The sequence below is a fragment of the Myotis myotis genome, unplaced genomic scaffold (assembly GCF_014108235.1).
Source record: "Myotis myotis isolate mMyoMyo1 unplaced genomic scaffold, mMyoMyo1.p scaffold_m19_p_7, whole genome shotgun sequence".
NCBI classification, from domain to species: domain Eukaryota; kingdom Metazoa; phylum Chordata; class Mammalia; order Chiroptera; family Vespertilionidae; genus Myotis; species Myotis myotis.
In genome coordinates, this window is record NW_023416379.1 from 75240949 (window position 1) to 75265146 (window position 24198).

General features: G+C 36.7%; 1 protein-coding gene across 2 annotated transcripts in view; it reads left to right on the plus strand.

The window, feature by feature from the left end:
- Positions 1-23397, plus strand: part of HMGCLL1 (3-hydroxymethyl-3-methylglutaryl-CoA lyase like 1) — a 165182-nt gene extending 141785 nt beyond the window's left edge. For both annotated transcript variants that reach the window (XM_036317829.1, XM_036317830.1), the window contains exons 8-9: positions 19508-19633; positions 22051-23397. In XM_036317829.1, coding sequence (XP_036173722.1) covers positions 19508-19633; positions 22051-22152 — 228 coding nt within the window. In that variant the 3' untranslated portion in view covers positions 22153-23397. The remainder of the gene's footprint in view (positions 1-19507; positions 19634-22050) is intronic.
- Positions 23398-24198: the final 801 nt, after the last annotated feature.

Sequence of the window (24198 nt, forward strand, 5' to 3'; positions counted from 1 at the left end):
TTTCTTAGACTGTCTAAAAGACCATTTACTCAAAATAAAATGAAAGAAAAACACCACGCAACTTTACTGACTTAAAGAATGTCTAGATGATATAGTAGGTTATTATTCTTTAGGGTATTTACACTGCAGGCCAAAAAAACACCACAGAATAGATTGCATATATTGGATTTTTTTCATATTCATCATACATTGTTAAATGACTTTGGTTTCAAATCCTGTAGCAGCACTATAAGGGCAAAAGTCTTAATAAAACACATTAAGTTGTTTCTCATGAGAAGATATTACATCTTATATATGTTGCATAGAGATTTCCTACTTTACTCGGTCAGATAAACATTACCAGTGCTGTACCAATAAATAAGGTATGTTGACATTAAAACTTATCTTTATACTAAATTTCAGAAATTTCTGCATTAAAAAACACTAACTGACACAAAAATGTTTACATACATAGGCTACAGAGCTCACAAGTATCAGTAGAGTGTTTTTCCTCCCTTGAATAAGGATGACAAGTGAATTCAATATATTCCTTTTAAGTAAGTGTTCTGCCCTTGGATCAGATTTATGTGTATGATTTTGAGTGTGTCTCTTTAGGAATTTTTTTCTAGCAAATGGATGTAATGTTTTCTTCATATTCCTAAAGAAATCTATGACATAAGATATTTAGAACTGTAACTTAGAAGAGGCTTTTTTTTCTTGTAATGTTAATCATGTAAACATGCTGTTCTCTTTATGTTAAACATGTATTTTTAACTGTCATATTTTATCAGGCGACTAATACATCAGAAGCAAAAAAATATGTTCATGTAATCAACAAACCTGTATAGACTGCCTGCCTACCCTGTGTGACAGGTATATATATTAGCACCTTGAATGCCACCTTAATAAAACTATTTTATAAGGATCTCCTAAGCATCTCTCATTTCCTTTATAATTAGGAGAGCTCCCATGAACTTTTCTTCCTCTCTAAGGATATTGTTTCTATATTCCAAAATAGTAGTTCAAAGGGAACTATTTCAACAGCTCACTTTTTGAATGTGGGAAGTGGAGACAAAAGAAGTAAATTTGCTTTTCTAAAATCAAATATCCAGCCCTAACCAGTTTGGCTCAGTAGATAGAGCATCGGCCTGCGGACTGAAGGGTCCCAGGTTCGATTCCGGTCAAGGGCATGTACCTTGGTTGCGGGCACATCCCCAGCAGGGAGTGTGCAGGAGGCGGCTGGTCGATGTTTCTCTCTCATCGATGTTTCTAACTCTCTATCCCTCTCCCTTCCTCTCTGTAAAAAATCAATAAAATATATTTTAAAAAAATAAATAAGTAAATAAATAAAATAAAATATCCAGGTATTAAAGAACTGAAAACAAAACCAAAGGTCTTTGTATTGCGTTGTGTTCCCCCAATCCTTGTATGGTTTTAAATAATTTTTACAAATACAGTATATCCTTAAATAACATCATTTTGTTCAATGTCATTTCTTAGAAACTTAACTCTTGTTTAATTCAAGGAACCTATGATAAAATTGGTTTTGTATATGTCCTTTCTCTTAACATCACGGAACCTATTGGTGACATTGAGGATTTACTATATGTGTTTGGCAAAAGGGACAAAAACTTGGGTAAAGCTAAGCTTAAGTGCTTTCTGTGAATTTCAGTGGCCTGTCATTTGTCTCTGGTGAAGTGAAAATGAGTTACTTGTATACCAAAATGATTCCATTTAGAGCTAAAAATCCACTTGAAAATACTGCTTTTGGTATCAGTATATTGAAATAGATAACTAGCACTCTCTTACATAGACAACTTTACTGTGTTGTCCTTTGCTTTGTCTAAGGTTTTGGATTTCTCTAATCCTTATTGAGATATGGTGCCTGGAAGAGCTCCGGCTCTGTCCAGTTTCTAATACAGCTGTATATTATGGAAACATGCATACATTTGTTAGATGTAAATTTCTCCTGGACGTGTGAGATGATGTGAGTTATTGATGCAAGATTAGGAACTGACCTGAAATACTGAGCAAGAACAAACGTACTTCTATTAAGAAATGCAGTAGTACTTATGAATGTTCTGTAGACATTAGCTGTAATGAAAATGTAAATTCGAAATTAAAGTTATTATGTGATACAGGTGAAATATATGCACACACACCCACAGCTACAACTACACAATTATCTATGTATTTATGTTTAGCTATGTTAAACACATTCACTAATGTAGCAGTTGACTGAAATTTACAACATATTATATATCTGTGCATATGCTATCTTAAAAATCTATTCTATTACGCATCTAGCGTTATTTATAATACTAGAGGCCTGGTGCACAAAATTTGTGCATGGGTAGGGTCCGTAGGCCTGGCCAGCGATCAGGGTCTATCTGTGGGGCAACCAGTAGGGCGATCAGGGCAGGGGGGTCCTCCCACTGTCACCCACCTTGGCTGGCCTGGGGCCTGCAGGCCGGGGGAAGCTCCTGCATTGAGCATCTGCCCCCTGGTGGTCAGTGTGCATCATAGTGACTGGTAGTTCCACTGCTTGTTCCACCATTCAGTTGATTTACATATTAGGCTTTTATTATATAGGATTGCATCTTACCTTATCTATGTACCCCCAGTGAGCTGTCCAAAGAAACCACATAATATTTTTTTAATAAATAGAAAATTAGTGCTACTTGAGATATGTCTACCAAATGGTACTACACAGCAGGAGGAATTCAGCATTATGTGAAGGCTAATGTGAAACGTCAGTAAATAACAAGGAAATTGTTATTAACAAGTTCAGTCATTGATGTTGTTTTTACTTTTCTCTTAAGGACTGCTCCCCCAACCCACATTCTCTATCTATAGAATCTTCCTACTCTTCAAGGCCAAATTCAGATGCCGTTTCCTCCATGAAACTTGCTCTGGTTATCTCAGCCTGAAGTAATTTCCTTCCCCTTTGAACTCATAATATTTTCCTAATTTACCTGAATTGGTACTTCTCACAGTTTCCCTTTTATTTTAAGTATCCACATATACATCAGATCTTTTCTACTACATTATAAATTTTTTTCAGTCAAGGATTGTATTTTAAATATATTGGCATATTAAGTCTTTTGTAAGTGAATAGTTAGAAAATACTGGCTAAATACCTGATCTTTAGCTAAATACCTGTTCTTTAGCTTACATAAAACTGAAAGTGCAACCAAGAGCTATCATTCTGTACTAGTTTTGACAGAAGAGGAGGTGTCCCTGTGAAGTGAGAACTTGTTCAACTAATAAACATTTATGAAATTTACATTGCAATGTCCAGTAAGAAACTAAAATCTCCTGTAATAAGTTACAGGAAACTTTTGTTCAAGTAAACATTTTATTTGACAGAAAAGCATACATATGACCCCAATTAATGTGTTCATACTCCGTATGAGCTTTGGCTCATAACATGCTTCCTAGTCCACTGTGGTTTACTAACCCAAGATATCGTGGCCTGTTAAACAGCAAAATGTGTTGAGATATGGAAGGAAGTGCAATGCCCAAAGGTATTTTACTGCAAAATACTGATTGAGACTCCAATCTGCTACACCAATGATTTTCAACTGGTATGCCATAAGAATTTTTAAAACATGAAATCCCCACCTGTTTACTTAGAGGCACTGACCTCTTTTCCCTTAAATTGTCAAATAAAAAATTGACCACAGCCAACACAATAATAGCCTTCCTGTGTGAATGACTCCAAATTATACCCTTTTTTTTGTCAGATTGGCCAAAAATACTATACATTTTGGTGTGCCACAGAATTTTAGTAATTAGTGTATGTGTGTCATGAGATAAAAAAGGTTGAAAATTGCTGTGCTACACTAATGACACTGACATGATTAAAACATACTTGTCCACAAGATCTGGTCCTACACAGTCTGATGTTATTTTCTAAAATTGTCTCTATGGCTCCTTTACACGGTAACAGTATTCTCTTTACTGCTCTCTAAATATAATATGCCTTCTTTCTTTTCAAAGGTTTGTTCTGACCTTGTTCACTTTTGCATTAAACACTATTATTTCAGATAAGTTCCTAGTTCACTCTCCTACCTCATCTAGGTTTCATCTTAAATAGTACTCCTTTATCAGGGCAATGTTCCTCGAAAGAATGGTGTAAATTGACATTTCTCTCCTGTCCCTCGTTTTCCTGCATTATTCTTATCTTATTTAACCATTGTTTTTCTCAGAAATTTTGGTCCCTAAGGGCACAGTTTTATATGTATTATTTTACACAATTGTATACTTTGCACCCAGAGCCATGTAGGAACTCAACAAATATCTGTTCAGTGATCAGATGGACAGTTGCCACCACTGAGCATTAAATGTTTTAAGTTTCCTAAAGCAAAGATATAGTTACATTAATGCTCAACACTAATCAATCATTTTTTATGATATTTAATTTTAAATGGAATATACTGAGTGGCTTCTGTAGTAGGAAGTTAGTGAATATTTGTTGTTTGGTCTGCTCAAAAGCAATACCTCCCCTTTGTGAGGGCTTGGAAATTATAGCACTTCCCTAACCCCCACCCCCAACACACACACACTCCTCCTAGGTGTATGAGTGCCAGCAATCTTTGCACTCTAAAGCATTTGACTTCAATAATTGGTCCAGAGATAAACATGTGACTCAAGGTGGGTCAATAAAGATTATTTGCCCAAGAATTTTCTGGTTGGAGCCCATGAAAAAGTGTTTGCTTTTCTTATATAAACATCGGTGACCTTTGTCATTGCAGACATCAAAAAATAAAACTAACACACACAAAAACAAACGAAGAGGGGAGGAGAGAAATTATGAAAACTAAGAAAAGAAAGAGAAAAGAAGAGGAAGGATGTATAAAGGGAGGGAGAAAGAGAAGGAGAGGGCAACAGAGAGAGAGAAAGAGAAGAGAGAGAGAGAGAGAGAGAGAGAGAGAGAGAGAGAAGGGAGGGAGAGAGGGAAAAAACAAATGAGGAAAAGAAAAAGCAAGGGATCAGCTCTACTAAATTCTTCCACATTTTACTCAATTGAACCAATAAATTTCTATTTTTTATTAAATAGTTCAATCTAATGATCCTGATTAATACAGTATGCAATGTAGTAAAATGAATGGACAGTATCTCCAGCAGGAGTCTTTAGGGTACGTGTGTGTGTTGGGGGGATCCCCCAGTAAAAGACATCTTTTAAAAAATATTTTGTAATGACTATCAATAAATGCAAGGGAATCACTTTAAAGTGGAATTCAGAGAAGTTATCTTTGAATAGTCTAAGCTAATGAGATGGAGTTATATGCCTTTCTCATGAAATAAGTTGATATAAGGATAGAACTCAAATTTTTAGAAGAGAATTGACAGGATATTCCTCAAAGTGTCTTCCTTTAAATTTTTTCTGGATCTGCCTTTGACAAGTGCTATGTAGAAGCAAATTCAAGATTGAACTACATGAAAAGGATGCTAGGATTTGTCAGGTTCCAGCCAGAAAGCAGGAGCCATATAAGCAACTGAATATGGGGAATTGTTTCACTGGTTATGGGAGAACTGTAAAACTAAATAGACAATGAATGAGGCAACCCAGAGATGAACAATAGTGGGGATTAGGGTGTGGTAAACCAGGTGCATAGGTACAAAATATAGGGTCCACTCACTGCCAGGGGAATGCAGCCCCTCCCTGTCCAGGGAGCAGTTCTCTGTGATAGGAACAGAAAAGGGATGGACATGCAAGACCTCTTAGAACCCTCACTCACTTGACTATCACGGAGGAATGTTCTTTGAAAATCAGATGGCACCTATCTAGTTGTTGTGAGAGTTGTGGAGACTAACCTGCATTCTTGCCCATATCGATCTGTTGGTTTTTTGTTTGTTTTTAACCATGAATTATATTTTGTGTATTTTCTTATACAGTGGGGCCTTGACTTACGAGTTTAATTCATCCCATGACGGAGCTTGTAATTCAAATTACTCATACGTCAAATCTTAAAGTGAACGAGTGAGACACGTGATGCTGGGCTGATGTGGCGTTCACTGTGACGTTCACTTGCGGTGGGGTATCTGAAGCTGGCTCGTAACCCGAATTTTAGCTCGCAACTCAAAGCAAAAGTCGGCCGAGAGATGGCTTATATCTCAAAAAACTCGTTAGTCGGGACACTTGTAAGTCAAGGCCCCACTGTATATCCTACTAGAGGCCCAGTGCATGAATTCATGCATGGGTGGGGTCCAGCCGGACAAGGGGCCAGCCCCTGGTTGAACTTCCAGTCGAACTGCTGGGTGAGGGGACAATTTGCATATTTGCCTTTTATTATATTGGATAATGTAATTTTTCTCCCCTAAATGTTATCTGGCCAGTGTGGGAAATACATTTGAATTGAACTAGATATAAAGATTGCTATCTGCTTATCTATTTTATTTTTAACTAATGGTGGCATCAAATTTGGAATAATTGGAAGTATTTAAGTAAAAACAAATAAGTATGTTACAAGTTATATGGCAGCTTTCATAAGTCTAGTGGTACTGGGCAGCCTTGCCACAAATACCAGATATGTGTGGGTTTGGCACCCTTCAGGAGAATCTTCAACTGTGTTTGTTTGTCTGTTTATTTGTTTTAAAAACTATGTTTTATATTACTTTTTCTTGGCTACTAGCACTGGACATCACAGTACATACCATCTGGAGGCTTATTGCATTTTTGCCTTCTTAAGAAATCACTGCATCTTTGCTAAGAATTTTCCTGTCTTAGTCTAGATACCAACGAGTGATCTGACCTCATTAATGCGTTGCTTCAAACTACAAGAGCAGAAGCTCTTAATATTTTAATTCTATTTGTCTATGTTTATAACTTTATGACACAATTGCATGTTATTGAGCAAACTAAACTTAACATGCATTTATAGAAAGCCTGACTTAGGACTGGATAACACCCTAGAGGCCATGAAAAAGACCATGGCTTTCACTCACTGTAGAAGGGATTTTTTTTCTACAATTGTAGATTTTGATTGTCTTTTTATACTTTCAGTGGCAAGAAGATGGTTATTTTGAGAGTTAAACCATTCAGTTTGGGCAGCACTGAATGGCTAGAAATTTATCTCTCTCTATTGTTTTGCTCTGGAACCGTACAGAATGTGTCTACTTTCTGGACCACAAAATCATCTTGAATTATGTAACTACCACTGTTATCTACCTCTGAGTTTTATCCCAAGATAAATGCCCACAACTGCCGCAACCATTGATTATATCATGTTTTCCAGATCTGTTGTTTTTTCTAAATCTGCTTAATCTCCTATATATTTAACTGTAATTACACCTACTCTTACTTTCCTACCTTCTTTGAATAATTGGCTTCCACTGGAGAAAAGCCCATTCTGATTTCATGGATGCTAAGCTTTCTTCTTTCAAATTGTATCACTGCTTAGAAAAATTAATATCTTGTTACCATAAATATCTTGTGAGATATTCCGGTCAATGGTGCAGCTAGAGTAAGCAAGGTCGTTGATAAGTTATTTAGAAATCAGGTTGAACTTGAGTTATTTGAAATGAACAATGAGAATATGAGTGGTAATACTCACACAGTGGTGTAATATTATATTTTACACTCCATATCTATGCAAATATATAACAATGTCCAGTTTAATGAATCCTCCTAAATGCTCCTAAATATCTCCTAATAAATGGCTGAATATGTGTGTTAATCACCTTAAGTCATTTCTGATTTAAAAATAAGTGTCTCGAGTTTCTCCTGCCCCTCTTTTTCTCCTGTCCTTAAGAGTGAGCTAAGTTTGAAGGAAGTTTAAGTACCATCCTGCCATTAGTCAAGGTTTACTTGGTCTAATGGCATCCTCAGTCCCTTGTCACCCCTGAGATAGAGCGTTCCAGGCTGTTCAGCCTCGGTCCTTGTGATGGTACTCTAACCATGATCTGTGGTTATTAGCCCACACTCTGCACTTTCCTAGCCATGATTCTAGTGCCATTATGCCCACCAGTGTGCCCTCTTGGCCCTTTCGGGGGAAATGGGAAACTCTTGTATGCATTCTATGACAGGTTTACGTGCCCTATTGTCTTTGAGGCTGCCTTGAGTCCTACTTGCCACACAACTCACTTTGACTTTGATGCCCTGTCATCTCAGCCAGAAGGATGGGAATTTCTGAGTCTTGTGTACAAACCCTCGGTTCTAGGGCTCCCCTAAACTTACCTAGAATGCCTATCACCCATTATCACCAACCACACACCTATTACTCAGCAGAAAGGAGGAGCCTTGGACTCTTCTTAGAGACCCAGGAAACATGTTACCATTATCTTCTAAAATCATTTTACTGCCCAATGGAGACTAATTCCTTGGGTTATAAGAATGCTTAACTATGAATTAGAGCATAACAGAAGCCATGAAATCACCCCAGATGCAGATAAGCAAGTGGAAATGGGTATGTAATGAGAGATCAAAAAGAATCAATGTTAGTTTTGAAACATCAGGGTTGCTTTAAGAAACATCATGTGTTATCTATCCCAGTTTTCTACATTTATAATGATTTTTAAGAAAGCAATTTCTACCTTTCACTAGAGTTGACTCTATATATCATTCCAGTTACTAGATCATCCTCCATTTAGTTGTTAAACTAGAAATCACATGCTTTTGTTAATTATACTTTTTTCTTCCATTATTCCTCATTGTTCTAGACAATATTTTACCTCACAAACTTATTTCAACTTTATTCCTTAAAAATATTTTTATTCCTTCTGCTTCTTTTTAAATACTCGTCACCACTGATTTGATTCATTGTACTTATTTTCTAGCTAGTATTTCTATTTACATATTTTTCAACCTTCTATCTATCACAATTATTGCTCCCTTGGTAATGAAATCTGAGTAAAACAAAATGCTGATGAAGGCATGATTACTCATAAACTCTAAGTAGGTCTTTATGTCCTAGACAATAAAGCTCTTACCCTATAGAAAGACATTCAGGGCCTGCCATGATGAGGATCTGTATTCCATCCACACCCCAACACTCCTTACAATAAGTCTCATTAAACTCAGTTTGTCCTTGGCCTGTTCATCATATGTGTCTTTCTCAGTGTTTCCTCTCTGTAGAGTATTCATTCCCCACTTTTCCACATTTTTCAAGGCCCAATTCAGAGCCAAACCATTCATCAAACTTTCCCCCCTACCTCTCCTTCCTTGCTCCACTACAAAATATAGAACCTATATCACTGGAGCTTCTGAATTGCTTTGTTTATAATTATTATAATAGCTACCACATTCTACCTTATATTATAGCTCATTGTATTTATGAATATCTTCTCTGCCAGGTCATTAACTTAATGATGTGTTAGGGACTGCTCTTTGCGTCCAGGTGACAGTAGCCAACTGGAGCTCCTTAAGCAGAAAGGAGACTATTATGTGGATACCATGGTGTCTCATAGAAACCTCTTAGAGAAAGTATACAGGCAAGTCAAGAGCAGAGATTTGGAAGCATTTACACCTATTCTGACTCTCAGCTTTCACCACTTACCAAATATGTGACATTCTGTATGATTATTAAACATTTTGTGGCTCAGTTTTCTCGTTTATGAAATGAGGATAATAATAGTGCTTACTTCCTGGGATTATTTTGTGGGTAAATGCATTTGGCACAGCTCTCATTAAATGTTATTTTAAAAACAAAGGTAGGGAGGAAATTAAAGTTGGACCGCAGGAAGCACTGAAAGGCTGTCTGGAATTAGGTGGCATTTCTCTGATTTGACTATGCTTCATTTTACCTTTTACTACAGACCAAATGTCTTTCCTCCCCATTGGAAAAAAAATGCTGCTAAAGCCATATGCTGTACATCTCACTTCTGAGAAAAATGGATTCTGTCTTTGTCTTTGCTCCAAATTCTGGGGAAGGGCACTGTGATTGACCTCATGTAGGTCTAATCAGCTGCAGCCAGGATTAATAAAAAGTCAGTGAGCAAACAGAAAAAGCCCATCTTTATGATGAGGCACTTCTAAAAGAAGGTTTAGGGAGCAAACAAAATAGTGATCTATTGACATGTTTTATTTATTTGGTTATCCTTATTATGTAGTTCTGTGTCTCTAATTGAATTTTATCAAGTTAATTTATTACCCTGTGTAGACATACTTGCACCAAGCTCTTGATATTACATGTATTATTTTTCTATGCATATCATTTACTTGATTATTTTTTAAAATATATTTGAATAGTAACTTATGTTCTGGGTACTAATGCTATATACTGAGCATATATGAATGAGATAAAATTCCTAACCTCATGAAGCTAATATATATTGCTTGCTGCTTTAACATTTAAAAAAATATATATGGTTTTCCTATTATCACAACTAATCCAAATATTTTGTGCTAATAGATTAGAGAGAATGGTTGGCTATTAAAGAAGCAGAGGCAATATCCACTCAAGAATGGACAAAAGGAGATGATCCTGAAAGGGATCATCTATAGAATTTGAATTAAATCAAAGAAATTAGAAAATAGAGCAAGGCCTGTCTACTTTGGGGGTGGGGGTGGGGGTATTTTAGTGGTAGAAGAAGGGAATGATTGTGAAAGAGTAAAAATAAGGTTCATTTGTCCTAATTACATGACTGTGAGTGTGTATAATAAATTTATATATAGAAGAGGTTTATATATACAAGAGATTTATATATACAAATATACATAATAAAGTAGATTTTTAAAAATCTAGAAACACTAATGAATCCTGCCAAACATAGAGGGCAGGATACTAATTGTTAATTTTCTTATAATCATTTTTTTCATACCATTAAATATTCTTTAAAAATGCCTAATTATTTCATAATAGTTTATCTTTGTTGAAGTATTTATTAACCGTTTCTCTCTTGTTGGACATGTCCCTTACGAGCTTTTCCCACTGCTATAAATAATGCTACAAAGAGCATCCACCCTTGAACATAAACCTGTATTAGCATTTCTGGCTATTTTCTCAGGTTAGCTTCCTAAAAATACTATGACTGGGACAACAATCATTTACTTTCTCAAGTGTCTTGATAATGTTGCTAAATTGTAATAGAAACTTTTCAGGAAGCTTAAGAAAGATAAGAAAATGAAGTATTTTCATTTGTCAATGCTCTCTTTCTAATTCACAATCAAATGAAATAATCTGTGTTTAGTAATGTGTCTGGCATGTGATCAGTTTATATTGACTATTGAGCAGTAGCCCACAGCTGTTAGACTGAATTTGTGTTCTTCCTCTATGAAGCACTTGCCTTCTCTGAGCCCTAGTTTCCTCATCAGTAATCTAGGCATGTACTACTATTATTATTCACTTCACATTGATTTTGTGGGGTTTTATCATATGGGAAGCATATGGTGCAATACTTAAAACAAAATAAACATTTAATAAATGTTCACTAACTAATAGTATTTATTATCTTCTCAGTGTCACTACAATTGAAACTCCCCTTATCAGTTTTTCCTTCTACTTTCTCAATACCCCTTCTATGTACACACCCCCATCTCTATTTCAGTTTGAAATATTCTAAATGAAGGTAAGACTATCTCACTGGATGTATTAAGGTGAGGAGAAACGAAGCACGTAGGAAAACCTTTCTCAGGTGAAAGATGTTATAGAAGACATTAGTAATCAATCACCATTAGCTTAGTCATCCCCTAACGGCAATCTGTATACAGATCATTATTTACATACCAACTTTGGTATGTACTTCAGTTTCTTAAAACACTATGCTTTATTCTTGTATGCTAACTGTTCATTACCTGTGGCTTATATAGCATAATATTATGTTCACAACATATTAATAGCAAATAGGATTCTTTCTCAGCTGGTACTCAATATATAGTAACTGTCTAGAGTGCTGGTTGAGAAGCATCTCAAGGCAAGATCTATATTTTCAAAATATTTTACCTCCATGAATATGTGCCTTTTTCCCCCGAGTAAGTTAAATCCAAAAATAAGTACTTTGCATTATCAGAAAATTTATTTGAATCTAACATTATTAAAGATTTTTAAATAAAATTCTATCTTCAAAGGTAAACAAAGTAGCTGCCATTTCAAAAATAGCATTACCAACATTGTATACGCTCCTTGAGACTTTAGTATTATGTATCCTCAATACCTAAAATTTAGATTTCATTAAATATTTTGCAAAATGAATTTTGGGCTCCTCTTATTGCATTTCTCAGTTTTGTTTGGGAAATAGTAAGATCTGACAGCACCAAGAAAAAGTCAAGACGGTACTTTTCTTTTAGTTCACATGTTAGTGTAGTCTGGGCATCTAAACACCATAGAGAATCAGTACTCCTCAGAGCTCACCCAAAGTTGTAGTACAGAGCAATATGTTCATGATCTAGCTACACCAATTTTTCATTTTCCAGCAAAAGCAGCCACTAGTATTTTATCTATTTTCCTCAGCACTTAGATCCAAGCACATACTGGTATCTGGAGAGCTCAAGCAGGTGGAGTATTCTAAATGCACTCACCAAGTTTACCATAGCCTGGGTTACTGGGTTAATAGCTTTAATCATGAGCTTTGAGAAACGTGGGGGCCAAGGACAGCTCAATCCTTTGAGTTCTGAATTTATTTTGTTTTAGGGAGAATTCATTCCTTGAGCTCTAAAGATAATTATTTCTCATTGGATAATAAGCTGCTTCTCAGTGACAGACAAAATATATAGTGAGTTTCATTTCTCATGCTTCACGAGGTACATGACTTTGTATGTATTCTAAGTCCCCGGCACATAGAACAGGATTAATAAACATGTTCAAGTTAAAAGAAGAATAAAAAATATAGACTGAATAAATTGACTTACAGTTTGTGTTACACACCATTTGTAAATTTTCTTATTTTAAAGGAAAAATATTTATTTGAATTACATAGAGCTATTTATTTACGTGTTTGCCATTTTCTTGCGTTGGAACACCATGGAGTTATTCTTGATTGACTTTGGGTGGATTTTGGAGCTACATTGCCACCATGTGGCTACTCATCTAAAGATGTACTTTCCTTCAAAGCAAAACACAGGTTTTGTTTTTGCATTATAGGATACAAAACACTTGTGTTTGCGTGATCACACACACGAGGGTGTACACACACATACACACACACACAGGAGCCTGAAAGTTTAAAAGTAGTGCTTTACATTTGGAGAAGTGGGAAAAGGAGTGTCTTTCTAAGAATGATCTTTCAATGCGGATAATCTCTTGTATCAGGTGGCCCATCAATTATTTCCAAATATACTATATTATATAGTGCATACAATGGCATTTACTTTAATACCACAATTTCAATAAATTTTAATAATAAAGATTACAAAATATGGTCCCTTGTTTGCCATACAGAATTCATGAAGAGAAGAAATAATGGTTTTATTCTCATCCTGTTAAGAACTTGTTTACATAGCATTACCTGCCATTTCTAATGGGATAGAGAAGTAGATGCAGAAAAACATGCAAAATAAAAATAAAATTTTCTTACTTAATATATGGGTAATATTAGCCATTGAGGAGATCTTTATTTCTGAGGAATAGAGTTTCACATTTAATAGAGGACAGAATGTAGGAGATATTCCATAAAAAGAAATATTTTAAAAATACTGTGTATGTGGGGTTTTTGTTTTTTAATTTTTTGAGGGAATTTAAAAGGAACTAATATCTTAATATTCTTCTTCACAGATAATGTATACTTTAATAAGCCCTTTTTAAATTTGGTTCTTTAAACGTTAAATCTACATATTGCTTTTAGAGTTGATTCCATTAATGTGTGAAGAGCTTACTGAAAGAGAATCCAGGTCTAGATCTAGTCTGATACCAGGAAAGAGAAAAGACCATTTTCCAGGTAGCTTTTCACCCAGATCACATCTGCCTTTGTCAGACATGCGGAGCAGCTCTACAGTCCTGGACCCTGGGAAGATCAATTAGATGCAAAATAATGATGCTGAGAAATTCAGTCTTAGATTCATTTGTGCTCATTCTCATTTATCTACTATCATTCTACAGCAGGCTAAAATTTGCAGAAATCTTACTTTTTCTACTTACATGTATGGTAATTAATAGTCCGCACATGCATTGGAAAACAAGGGCACACAGAATTAAAAGAAATCACTTATAATCATACCACCCACTGATCATCACTGTTAGCATTTGGCATACCATCCAAATCCTGTTTTTGGGGGGGTAAAATGTGATCATGATTCTATGTACTCTGATAACATTCTCCAACCTGTTTCTTTTCCTTAATTATTCATTTACATGGCAGTTATCATTCCATTTTATAGCTACATCATAATTAATTTAAATTATTTCCCATTAGAGGTATATGAATTGCTTTAAAATTTTTATTCTTATAAATTTTACTGTGACAAATCTATATATAGATGTGTGTTAGTGGTGTGTTTCAGATACAAAACAGATTAAATATATATAATATATGTTAATCTAATTATAGGGGTGGGCAAAGTAGGTTTACAGTTATTCACATAGAAAATAATACAATAATTAATGAATAATAATATAAGAATAAACTCTGTTTTGCATACTCACAGCTATAAACCTATTTTTTTCCCACCATGTATTTACTTAGGATTTTTGGAGTGTTCCTTGGGAAACACTTTTTTTTTTTTTTTAATAAGAATTACTAGGATGACGGATATGGACAACTAAGACTAATTGCTGATTAATTGCCCCTCAGAAAAAAAAAATTACAATTTATTTCCCTACCAGTTTAAATTTTCTGTTTACCTGAATTTTCAACAACACTGCTTTTTTTTTATCATTGATATTTATCAAAGTCTAATGCACACACAGAAAATTGACCAATTTATAAACACAAACTTCTGAGAACTTTCACAAACTGACATTGGTGTTACCAGCCCAGTTCAAGAAATGGAATGCTGTCAGCACCCTGGGAAGCTCTAACTGTGCCCATTTTTATTTACCTTTGAAAGGTTAACTATTACCCTAACTTCTTATAGCATTAATTGTTATCTATTTGAAAACTTAACTAAATGGAATCATAATGGATGCCCTCTTTTGCTCCTGACTTCTTTCATACAACTTTTTGTTTGTGAGATTTGTCCATATTGTTGAAGTTTTTTTCCCACATCCTGTTGCTCTATGCTATTTCATTGCTAACAATCTTTTTGAGCTGAAAGTGTAAAATATCACAGTGTTTTAGTTTGCTCTCAGTCTTTGACTTAATGTGAGATTGTTTTTCTATCTTTATGTTTGCTCAATTTTGACATTGGGTAATTATTGTTCCTCTCTTGTGACTCTGGTTATTTTATTATGAATAATCCTTTCATGTTAGTCACCCAATAAGGTACATTAGTTACACTCAGTAGGGCTTTAGTTACAAGGTAAGAGGGACTTGTTTTTTCACTGTTTCTCAAAAGGCCAATTAAGACTGTGTGGCCCTGTGGCTGCAGGGCTTTCATCCGCAGTAGTGGGGAAAGGAACATGATACGTGGATTCCAGCCCTCATGGTGGGCTGACACCACCTTTCACCTACCTTGCTAGTACTGCTGGCTTTTGCTACCTCATACTTTTTGGGGTCTTCTTTCAGAAGCTGATGTCCTTGAAAAGTCCACCAGTCATGCTTAATTAACTGTTGCCCCCAGGGTACAGCTTCTCTCAAATTAAAGCTGACTCAGACCCAGGACTAATAAAGGAAAGATCGATGGGAAACTCTGCCTCAGGGATTCCCACACCTAGATACACAAAAGAATCACAGGGAACCAATACCTGATCTCATTCCCAGAAAGAAATTGTGATATCATTGGTTTGGGGAAAAGTTTGGGTGTTAGTTTTGAAAGGTCCCAAGGTGATTACAATGGGTAGCCAGGATTGAGAACCAGTAAAACTGTCTTGGTGAGGGTTAGATTGAATTCTACTGAACTGATAGACTTCTGTAAATCCAGAATCCCTCTGCCCACTGGATGTAATGGCAGACTCCCAGAGATGAGGCAGCATCCTGACATTTGTCTTTCCCAACCACCGGGCAATACCACAAATTTCACTCCTAGCACATAGTTCTTATACTTAGTATTTTGATTCAAAGCAACTTAGATAAATTGTTCCAAATCAGCAGTGGGGCACGTCCGGCCTGCGGGCCTTGAATCATTTGGTCTGATCCTGCCAAGGTATTAGGGGTGAGTTAATTAAATGTTTGACCAAATATAGCAGGCTAATTTTTAAGCTGTTAATTTTGTATGATCTGCAAATGATGTCATAAATATCCAAATGCCTCTTGGCAGAAAAAAAGGTTCCTCACCCCTGTTTTAAATGGACAAGTACTTTAGCTGGTCACCTGTTAACACCTGAATAGGATTGACCTTGTAGGATCACTGTTTGAAAGAGGCTGTAATGGAGGGAGAGCTATTGAGACCTTCCCATGTTGAGAAGTATAATCAGGAGAGATTAAGCTGCAGAAGCAAACAGATTATATCTGCAAACTTCTTTTGGGCCCCAAAGACATCCAGGGCTTTGGACTATGGCTCTGTCCTGATGAGCCTAAGGAAACATATCTTAAGTCTCACAAGGAAGAATCTAGAAGAGTGATTTAAAAAGCATGGTCCCCTTGCCTTACTAGAGGAATACAGGAGCTAACAGAAAGAGCTCCCAATAACCAAATCTCAAACAACTTGAACAACACAATGTATAACACTGGATCATAACCCAAAGTGAAAAATACCTATGAGTCCCTACTGATATAAACAAATGTTTGAAAACAAATATGGGGGAATAGATCAATCTCCCTTATAGGAGAATTCCAAATAGTTTATGTAGATATTGTCCACTCCTTAAGTATGAGCTGCACTTGAGTTTTTTTCCAGAGTGCAGTATGGTAAGTGGGGCGTGGGGCTTCACAGTGCAGAAACCTGGGAAATACTACCTCAGCCAGGTGGTAAAGGCTAATACCATCAGTCAAAGGACTCTCACAGTATGATCTCTTTGGGTTTCTGGACTCAATTCCGATGTGGGAGAGGTAGAGGAGGTTTCTCCCTCCAAACTGACAATTCTAGACCATTCAACTTAATTCTGATGCTGGTAGAACCAGATTCCACAAGTTAAATGTTCAAGCCTACAAGCCTGCATTCCCCACTTTCAGATACCAGTTACAAGCCCAAGTTCTCATCTGTGACTCTAACCAACGGGATACAGATTAGCATTTCCCACAACCCCCTCCTTGAACTTCCGATGCCAGTCACAGGTCCAGACTGTTCCCTGTACTTTTGACAGACTGTCCATAAATCATAGGTTCCCACAACCTGTTCCTTGGGTTCAACTAATTTGCTAGATGACTTATAGAATTCAGAGAAATGTTTTACATACTAGATCACCAGTTTATTAATAAGGATATAACTCAGACACAGCCGGATGGAAGAGACACATAGGATAAGGTACAGGGAAGGTCACAGAGCTCCATGCCTTCTGTAAGCACATTACTCTCCCAGCACCTGCACAGGTTCACCAACCCAGAGCTCTCCAAACTCCCTGACCTTAGGAAATTAAGTCAACCTCCAGCCTTTCTTCTGCCTCGAGGTCAGGGGTGGGACTGAAAATTCTAACCCTCCAATCACATAATGGCACCACAGACAACAACCAGCTCCCATCCCTAGGTGAGATCCCCTTGTCACCTCATTAACAACAGAAGACTCCTTTATAACTCTCATCACTTAGGAAATTCTAAGGATTTAGGCACTCTAGCCAGGAACCAGGGAAGACCAAATATGAGAAATACCGATATTCTTTGGCCATCTGAATGGCCAAATGTGTGCATTTTTATCAATCATAATATCACAGTACCTTGGATGTGATGAATTAAGAACCACCTGTGTCATCTTCCTCACCTTACCCCAGAACTCCATTCTAAACATGAGGAAAAATAAATCAGTCAAACCCATACTGAAGAACATTGTACAAAACACATGACAAGCACTACTCAAAATCATCAGTCAACAAAGAGGAAGCAAGTCTGGGAAACGACCCCAGGCCAGAGGAGCCTAAGGAGACAAGAGCACTAAATGCAGTGTGGTGACCTGAAGGAGTTCCTGAAACAGAAGGACATTAGGTTAAAAACTAAAAGTCTGAACAATGTAGGGACTTTAGTTAATAATAACTTTTGATACTTGCTCATGAGCCATGACAACGAGACTGTAATTATGAAAATGTTAACAGTAAGGGAAACTGGGTGCAGAATATATGGGAATGTTCAGTACTAAATTTTTTTTTCTGAAAATCGAAAATGATTCTAAAATAAAAAGGTTATTAATGAAGAAAAGAAAAAGGAAACAGTGATCCCCAGAGCAGCAGTGAGAGCAGCATCTGGGATCTTGTTAAAAATTCAAATTCTCAAGTTTCAGCCAAGACCTCCTGAATCAGAAACTCTGGGGATCTAGTGTTCTGGGCACGGGGATTCTGACTGTGATTGAGAACTGCTGATCTAGCAGGTTGGCCAACAGCTCTTGCTTTCAGGTGCTTCTCATTTTATATGAGGTCATGTTACTTTTCCTTTAATGCCCAGGAGTGAATCAGATAGGGCCTCCTGGTAGCTTTCGATTACCCAGTTATCATCTTTCACGGAGGCATGATACGTCTGCCTCTCTTCTCCTGTTATTCAAATCTCATCTCCAGGGCCCTTTTCAGAGCCTGTTGTGCTCATGTCTTCCAGCACACACAGAGCCCCTCCACCTCTGACATCCCCAGACACATAACATGTACCAACTCAAATGTTTTCAGAGGCCACAGATCACAGCAGAATGGGAATTCTCTAGAGACAGAGGTGACCTTGGGCAACATGTGTGATCCTTCTGTACTTGAGTTTCTTCATCTTTGATTCGGGGACATAGAAGAGCACCTACCTCGTGGATTTTTGTGCAGATTGTGAGTTAATACTCATAAGGTGTTAAGAATAATAACTAGGTCCTTTGTGAGGACCTAGTAAATGTGAGCTGATGCTATTATTAGTTGTGGATGCTTTGCCTCTTAAATATTTCTTTACTACTCCCAAAGCAGCAGGGTGTTGTGTGTAAAATAATGGCTCAGAAAAGACTGGGTGAATTGACTCCACAAAAATCATATTTCAAATGCAGTGATGCTGCCACTACCATCACCAGAACGTTTTAAGGCACCTTAATTTTGAGTTGGTATGTTAGAAATATTTCATGTTGTTTATATAATGCTTTTAGGCTAAAACTTGAGATTTGAGGTTGATGAATATATACAACTTAGATATGAATTCATCTTACTTCAGGCTTAACCCCCTACAAAAGAAAAATGTGTTGCTAGCAATGAAAACACCATCCTAATGTTGATCTACGATTATTCTAGTTCCCAAGATCCTTAGCAGACTTTGTTAGCCTTAAAAAAATGAGATTAGTCAGAAAAGAAAGCAGCACCCCAAGGACTGTTCTAGCAGCAGGTGGGTAAGTGAATGTTTGGACAAGGGGTTCAGATTTTGCTTATTTGCTCTTTGGAACAGGTTAAATAGAAATGCAACAATTTAGACGCCAGAAATATACAAGCCTTGGGTGTTTCGGTTTGTTTTTCAGATGGGGATCAACGTGGTGGACTCTGCAGTCTCAGGATTAGGTGGCTGCCCTTATGCAAAAGGTGCTTCTGGAAATGTAGCCACTGAGGATTTGATATATATGCTTAATGGCCTGGGGCTCAATACAGTAAGTTAGTTTTACATATTTTAATATTCATGTATTCCTTGCAGATCCAGCTTGGAATGCATCTCAGATTGGGAAGCAATTTTGAGGTCAAAGTTTTACTATACTTTTGCTATTTGCTAAAATGCACAGTGGGAAAATATAATAAACATTCTTTGGGGAGCCTTATAAAGTAACTTATTGCTCTAGTTCAATCACCAATAATGCTACCATTTCACATTTTTATAGTGCTTCATGACCTCCCAAGTATTTTTTTAATGTTTTATCTGATTTGGTTTTACATGCCTTGTGAATTAGAGCCTGTCTTTCCTGTTATGATTATTGTTTTCACAGTTTGGGGATTTTTTTTTTTTTTATGGATGTTTTCCTTGGAGAAAAGGGAGATCTCGATTTTCTCCCAGTGACAACTAGGGCTGCTGACAAAGAGCCCAGGGCACATTTAAAATGGTCAGTGGAGGAGTAGAGCTCCGTTAATACTTAGCATGTGAGACACTGGACAAGAAGAATAGTCTCTTTACAAGTGGTACCTGAAAAGCACATACTTCACCCAAATAAGCACCTTGTTTGGCCACATGCTTGTTAGCATGACTTATTCCATCTATAAGGCAGATTTTTTTAGAGAAAAAATACGAAAGGCAAGAAAAACAGCTCAGAGATGATTAGAACTTCATAATGTTTTCTGAGATATAAAAGCATCATCTGGATTACAAAATGGAATGCTCTCTGTCCTTCTCCCTCTCTCCTCTCCTTCCTCTTCTCTTTCCTCTACTCATATTGATGCTTCTGCAACACCAAAATTGCCTGCAGTCTTCATTTCTACACCATTCTATTTCTCACCACTCATGGTTTCACAACCACTTGGAATGGCCTTACTCCCCATACTTGATTTCACCTGAGAGTGAAGCACCACTATCCTCAAAAATTCTTCTTCTGGCATCTTCTTGCCTATTCACAGGCCCATTCTGTTGGGTTCTTCCCCTTAGTGCTTCATGCTACCCTCCATGCCTCTACCTCTGAACCCACTTTCAGTGAAGTTGTAGAATGAATTATTTTATTTATGTGTCTAGCTCCCCGTGCAGCCAGAGAGCAATTATTATAGCTTACTCATACTCTATGCCCGTTACATAGAGATGCTCAACAACATTCATTTATATCATGTGGCACTAAACACTAAAAGCTATTTCTTGTAAACACCAAAAGTCATTGGCTATTTTCTATGATTAGGAAATAATATTATTTCACTTACAAAGTAGCTTGATCATTTCTATCAGAAATGTATAGTCGTGACAGAAACAGAAGAAAAATAGATCTTTTCTCAGAGATTCGATGACTGCGTTGAACTTAGCTGATGCAGAATATGTGTCAGGTCATGTTTTCTAACTTTTTCTCTCTCCCTTCCTCTCTCAAATCAATTAAAAGAGAGAAGTAATTGGGTATTTATTTTTTCTTGACTAGCTTTTAATTGGGTATATTAGAATGATGATCTCTTTATGATCATTGTTATAAAAAGCCCCCGATTTTTTTATACTTATTTTAAGAAAATTACACTCACATATTTAAAAAAAAAAAAAAAAAAAAAAACTACTCCTTAATAGCAAGGAAGTCTGAATCTGTTCAATTTTAAGTCCACATTGTTTCTAGTTCATATTGAGGAAGAACATAGGAGCTTATGAAATGCTGCATGAGCACAAATCTCTGGTTAATCCACCTAATGCTCTGCCTCCTCCAGTGACAATAAAGATGCTGGGTGGAGACCTGGAAGGTGACCTTTTGTTATGCTAAGTCCTAGAGCTGAGGAGCATGCCTTGAATTTGGTCTTCATACTCAATGGCCTGTCATACGTGGATTTACCTAAACTTTCAGAGTACAACCCAGGCAAACAAGTTCCAGATATTCCCTAAATATTCTTCATTTCATTTGACCTACAGGTACCTCCTCCAGTAGCACACCATTAATGATTTTTCTGAATATGGTTTAAAAATATTATACATTCAACTGTCCTGTATTTCTTATAGCTTTACCAAGTTTCTTTGTAAAGAGGTATTTTTTCCTGCCTTTTTCCTAAACTTCTCCAAACCATTATTATTTTAATTGCCCTTCACTGATATTTTATAGATTGTTTCTAGTTTCAGTATTGTCCTTCCTAGAATCCAGGTACCAACCTGAATTAAACTTATTTATTCAGGTGTGGCCAGCCTGCATACAGGGTCAACTTCAAGATAGATTTTAATGAAGAAAAGTCTAAAATGTTGACTACATGGTTCATGAAAACAAAGCTTGCCCCCAAATCAATAATGAGCATTATGATTTTTAGTATTTTAAATGGTTAAGTAACTGTTAGTAAAATTAAAAGGAACCTGTTTTGTCCTCTTTCTCCCAAATGCCTCTTCCCCTCTGGTACCCCGGCTTTCTTTTACCAGGATGTGAATCTTCACAAAGTAATGGAAGCTGGTGACTTTATTTGCAAAGCGGTGAATAAAACCACAAACTCGAAGGTAGCACAAGCCTCCTACAATGCTTGACATGAATGAATTTGTGACTCAAGGCTGAGGAGATCCATTTCAGCTACAGATATGCATCTAAAGATCATTCCTGTCAACTTGTTCTGAAATGTGAAGGAATAGACACAAGTTGGGGGGGGGCGGAGATGCCTTTCAGAAGAGTACAAGTGGACCCATTTTGAAGTCAACACAAAGTGAGACCAGTCATCAGGTAAATCACAAGCTGAAGCTAAATAATAAAATTTGTAGATATGCTTTTGAACATGGAGAAAAGTCTACTCTTTGGTTCTTAGAGAACTCACTTGTTAATTTAGTAGATGTGAGAATTGAGTTCAGCTTTCCCTAAGATTTCCCTAAATACCAAATACTGTGTGAAATACTTAATCAAGCAGGCTTACCACCGTGTACGTACCGTCAGTAGTTTACAAGCCCTGCTTAATGTGCAAAGTGTGTGGCCTTGATATGCGTTATGCCTTTGGATCTCAGCTTCCCATTTGCCAAGTCAGTTAAATAATGGACCAAGCGCCAGATCTCCAGCCGACCCCACATACTTGTTAGCAATAGAACGTCTACATTTCAAGTATGGCGAACATCTGTTAACTATTTCAATGACTTTATCTTGTTCCAAGAGGCTGTGGTCAATGGCAAGACGCCATAGCCTGGAAACATATTACGACCTCCCGTGTTTGTTACATGCTTCCAGTTTACCATGCTTTTTCTTTCATCAGTTATAGTAAAAACCAGCATGGTGTTACTCAACTGTGGAGAAACAGAAGGCGTGACTTTCATCTTGCTGTCTAAACTGCAGTGATGAGAATAGATTGATACATGTAGCATAATCCACATTCGTAATTGTCAGATCACGTCCAAATTGCTGGAGGAAATGTCACTGTAATCCTAAGAATGTGTTATTAAGCCAGTTTTTAATTTGTGAAAGAAACTGTTTTTCATCGATTCAGGGCACTTTGATTAAATCACATCTTCTTGTTGACTTTTTTATGGTTATTTTTAAAGTTGAAGTGGCTGAAATTTTATCTTTTGTACTAGAAAGAATTGCCAGAAATAGCAAAAAGTAATATATCAAGTTGAGAAGAGGAACAGGAGGACTATGTTAAGAAAAACATTTCTGTAACTTATGCAAATAATGTGGAGACAGTATTATTACATGTGTGTCTAAAACATCAGTTCTATTATTTATGTAGACTTCTCCAATAATATTGGGCGATCTTATCTTTAAATAAATTTGAATATAACTTGAAATATGAATGTGAGCATTGTGGACTTTCTACTAAATATTCATTAAAACATTGAAATGGAATTCAATAAAATAAGAGAAGTACTTATTATAACTAATTTAACTTTAAAGATATATAATAAGAAACGAATCAGGAGGAAAACATATTGATAATTGACAAAACCAAACTGTATTTCCATGAAAGAGGCCGATTCATCTGGGTTGTGATGGCTGGGAGAGCAGGAGCTTTTGTCCACAATTCTTTGCATTTGGGTTAGTGTTTGGAGGTGGGAGCAGGGCTAGAAGCAAACAAAATCACAGCTCTTTATGGATCTGCTTATTACATACCCCCTGTGCTTCTCCCTTCACAAACAACACAGCCCTGTGCACTGGGGCAGTGAATGGACACCTATCCTGATGGTGCATAGCAGAATATACACCTCCTCATCTCCTGAGATGGACTTTTCCTATCTCTCGCAGAACTGTGATGGTTTCTGTTTTGAGGTATTTGGAAAAGCATCTGTCGATGCAAACTGCTTATAGAAGCAGCTAAGGGCAAAACTTTGCTGTTTTGAAATAAAAAGCACGGACTCTTTAAAAGGCAGAGCAAATAGTGAGAAACCAGAGGTGCAGCCTAGCACACACACAGCACACACACGAGTCTACCGATGGATCATTTCTGAAGATATTTTGATAATTCTAATCACACTCACCCTGAGAAAGTTTATTTTAGGTAGTTGTCATCTTTCCTCCACCCAAACCACCTAAAGCCCTCTGCTAGCTGAAAGAAAGTTTCTTTTCTGGTTTTGGGGGAGAGGAAATTTACATAATCA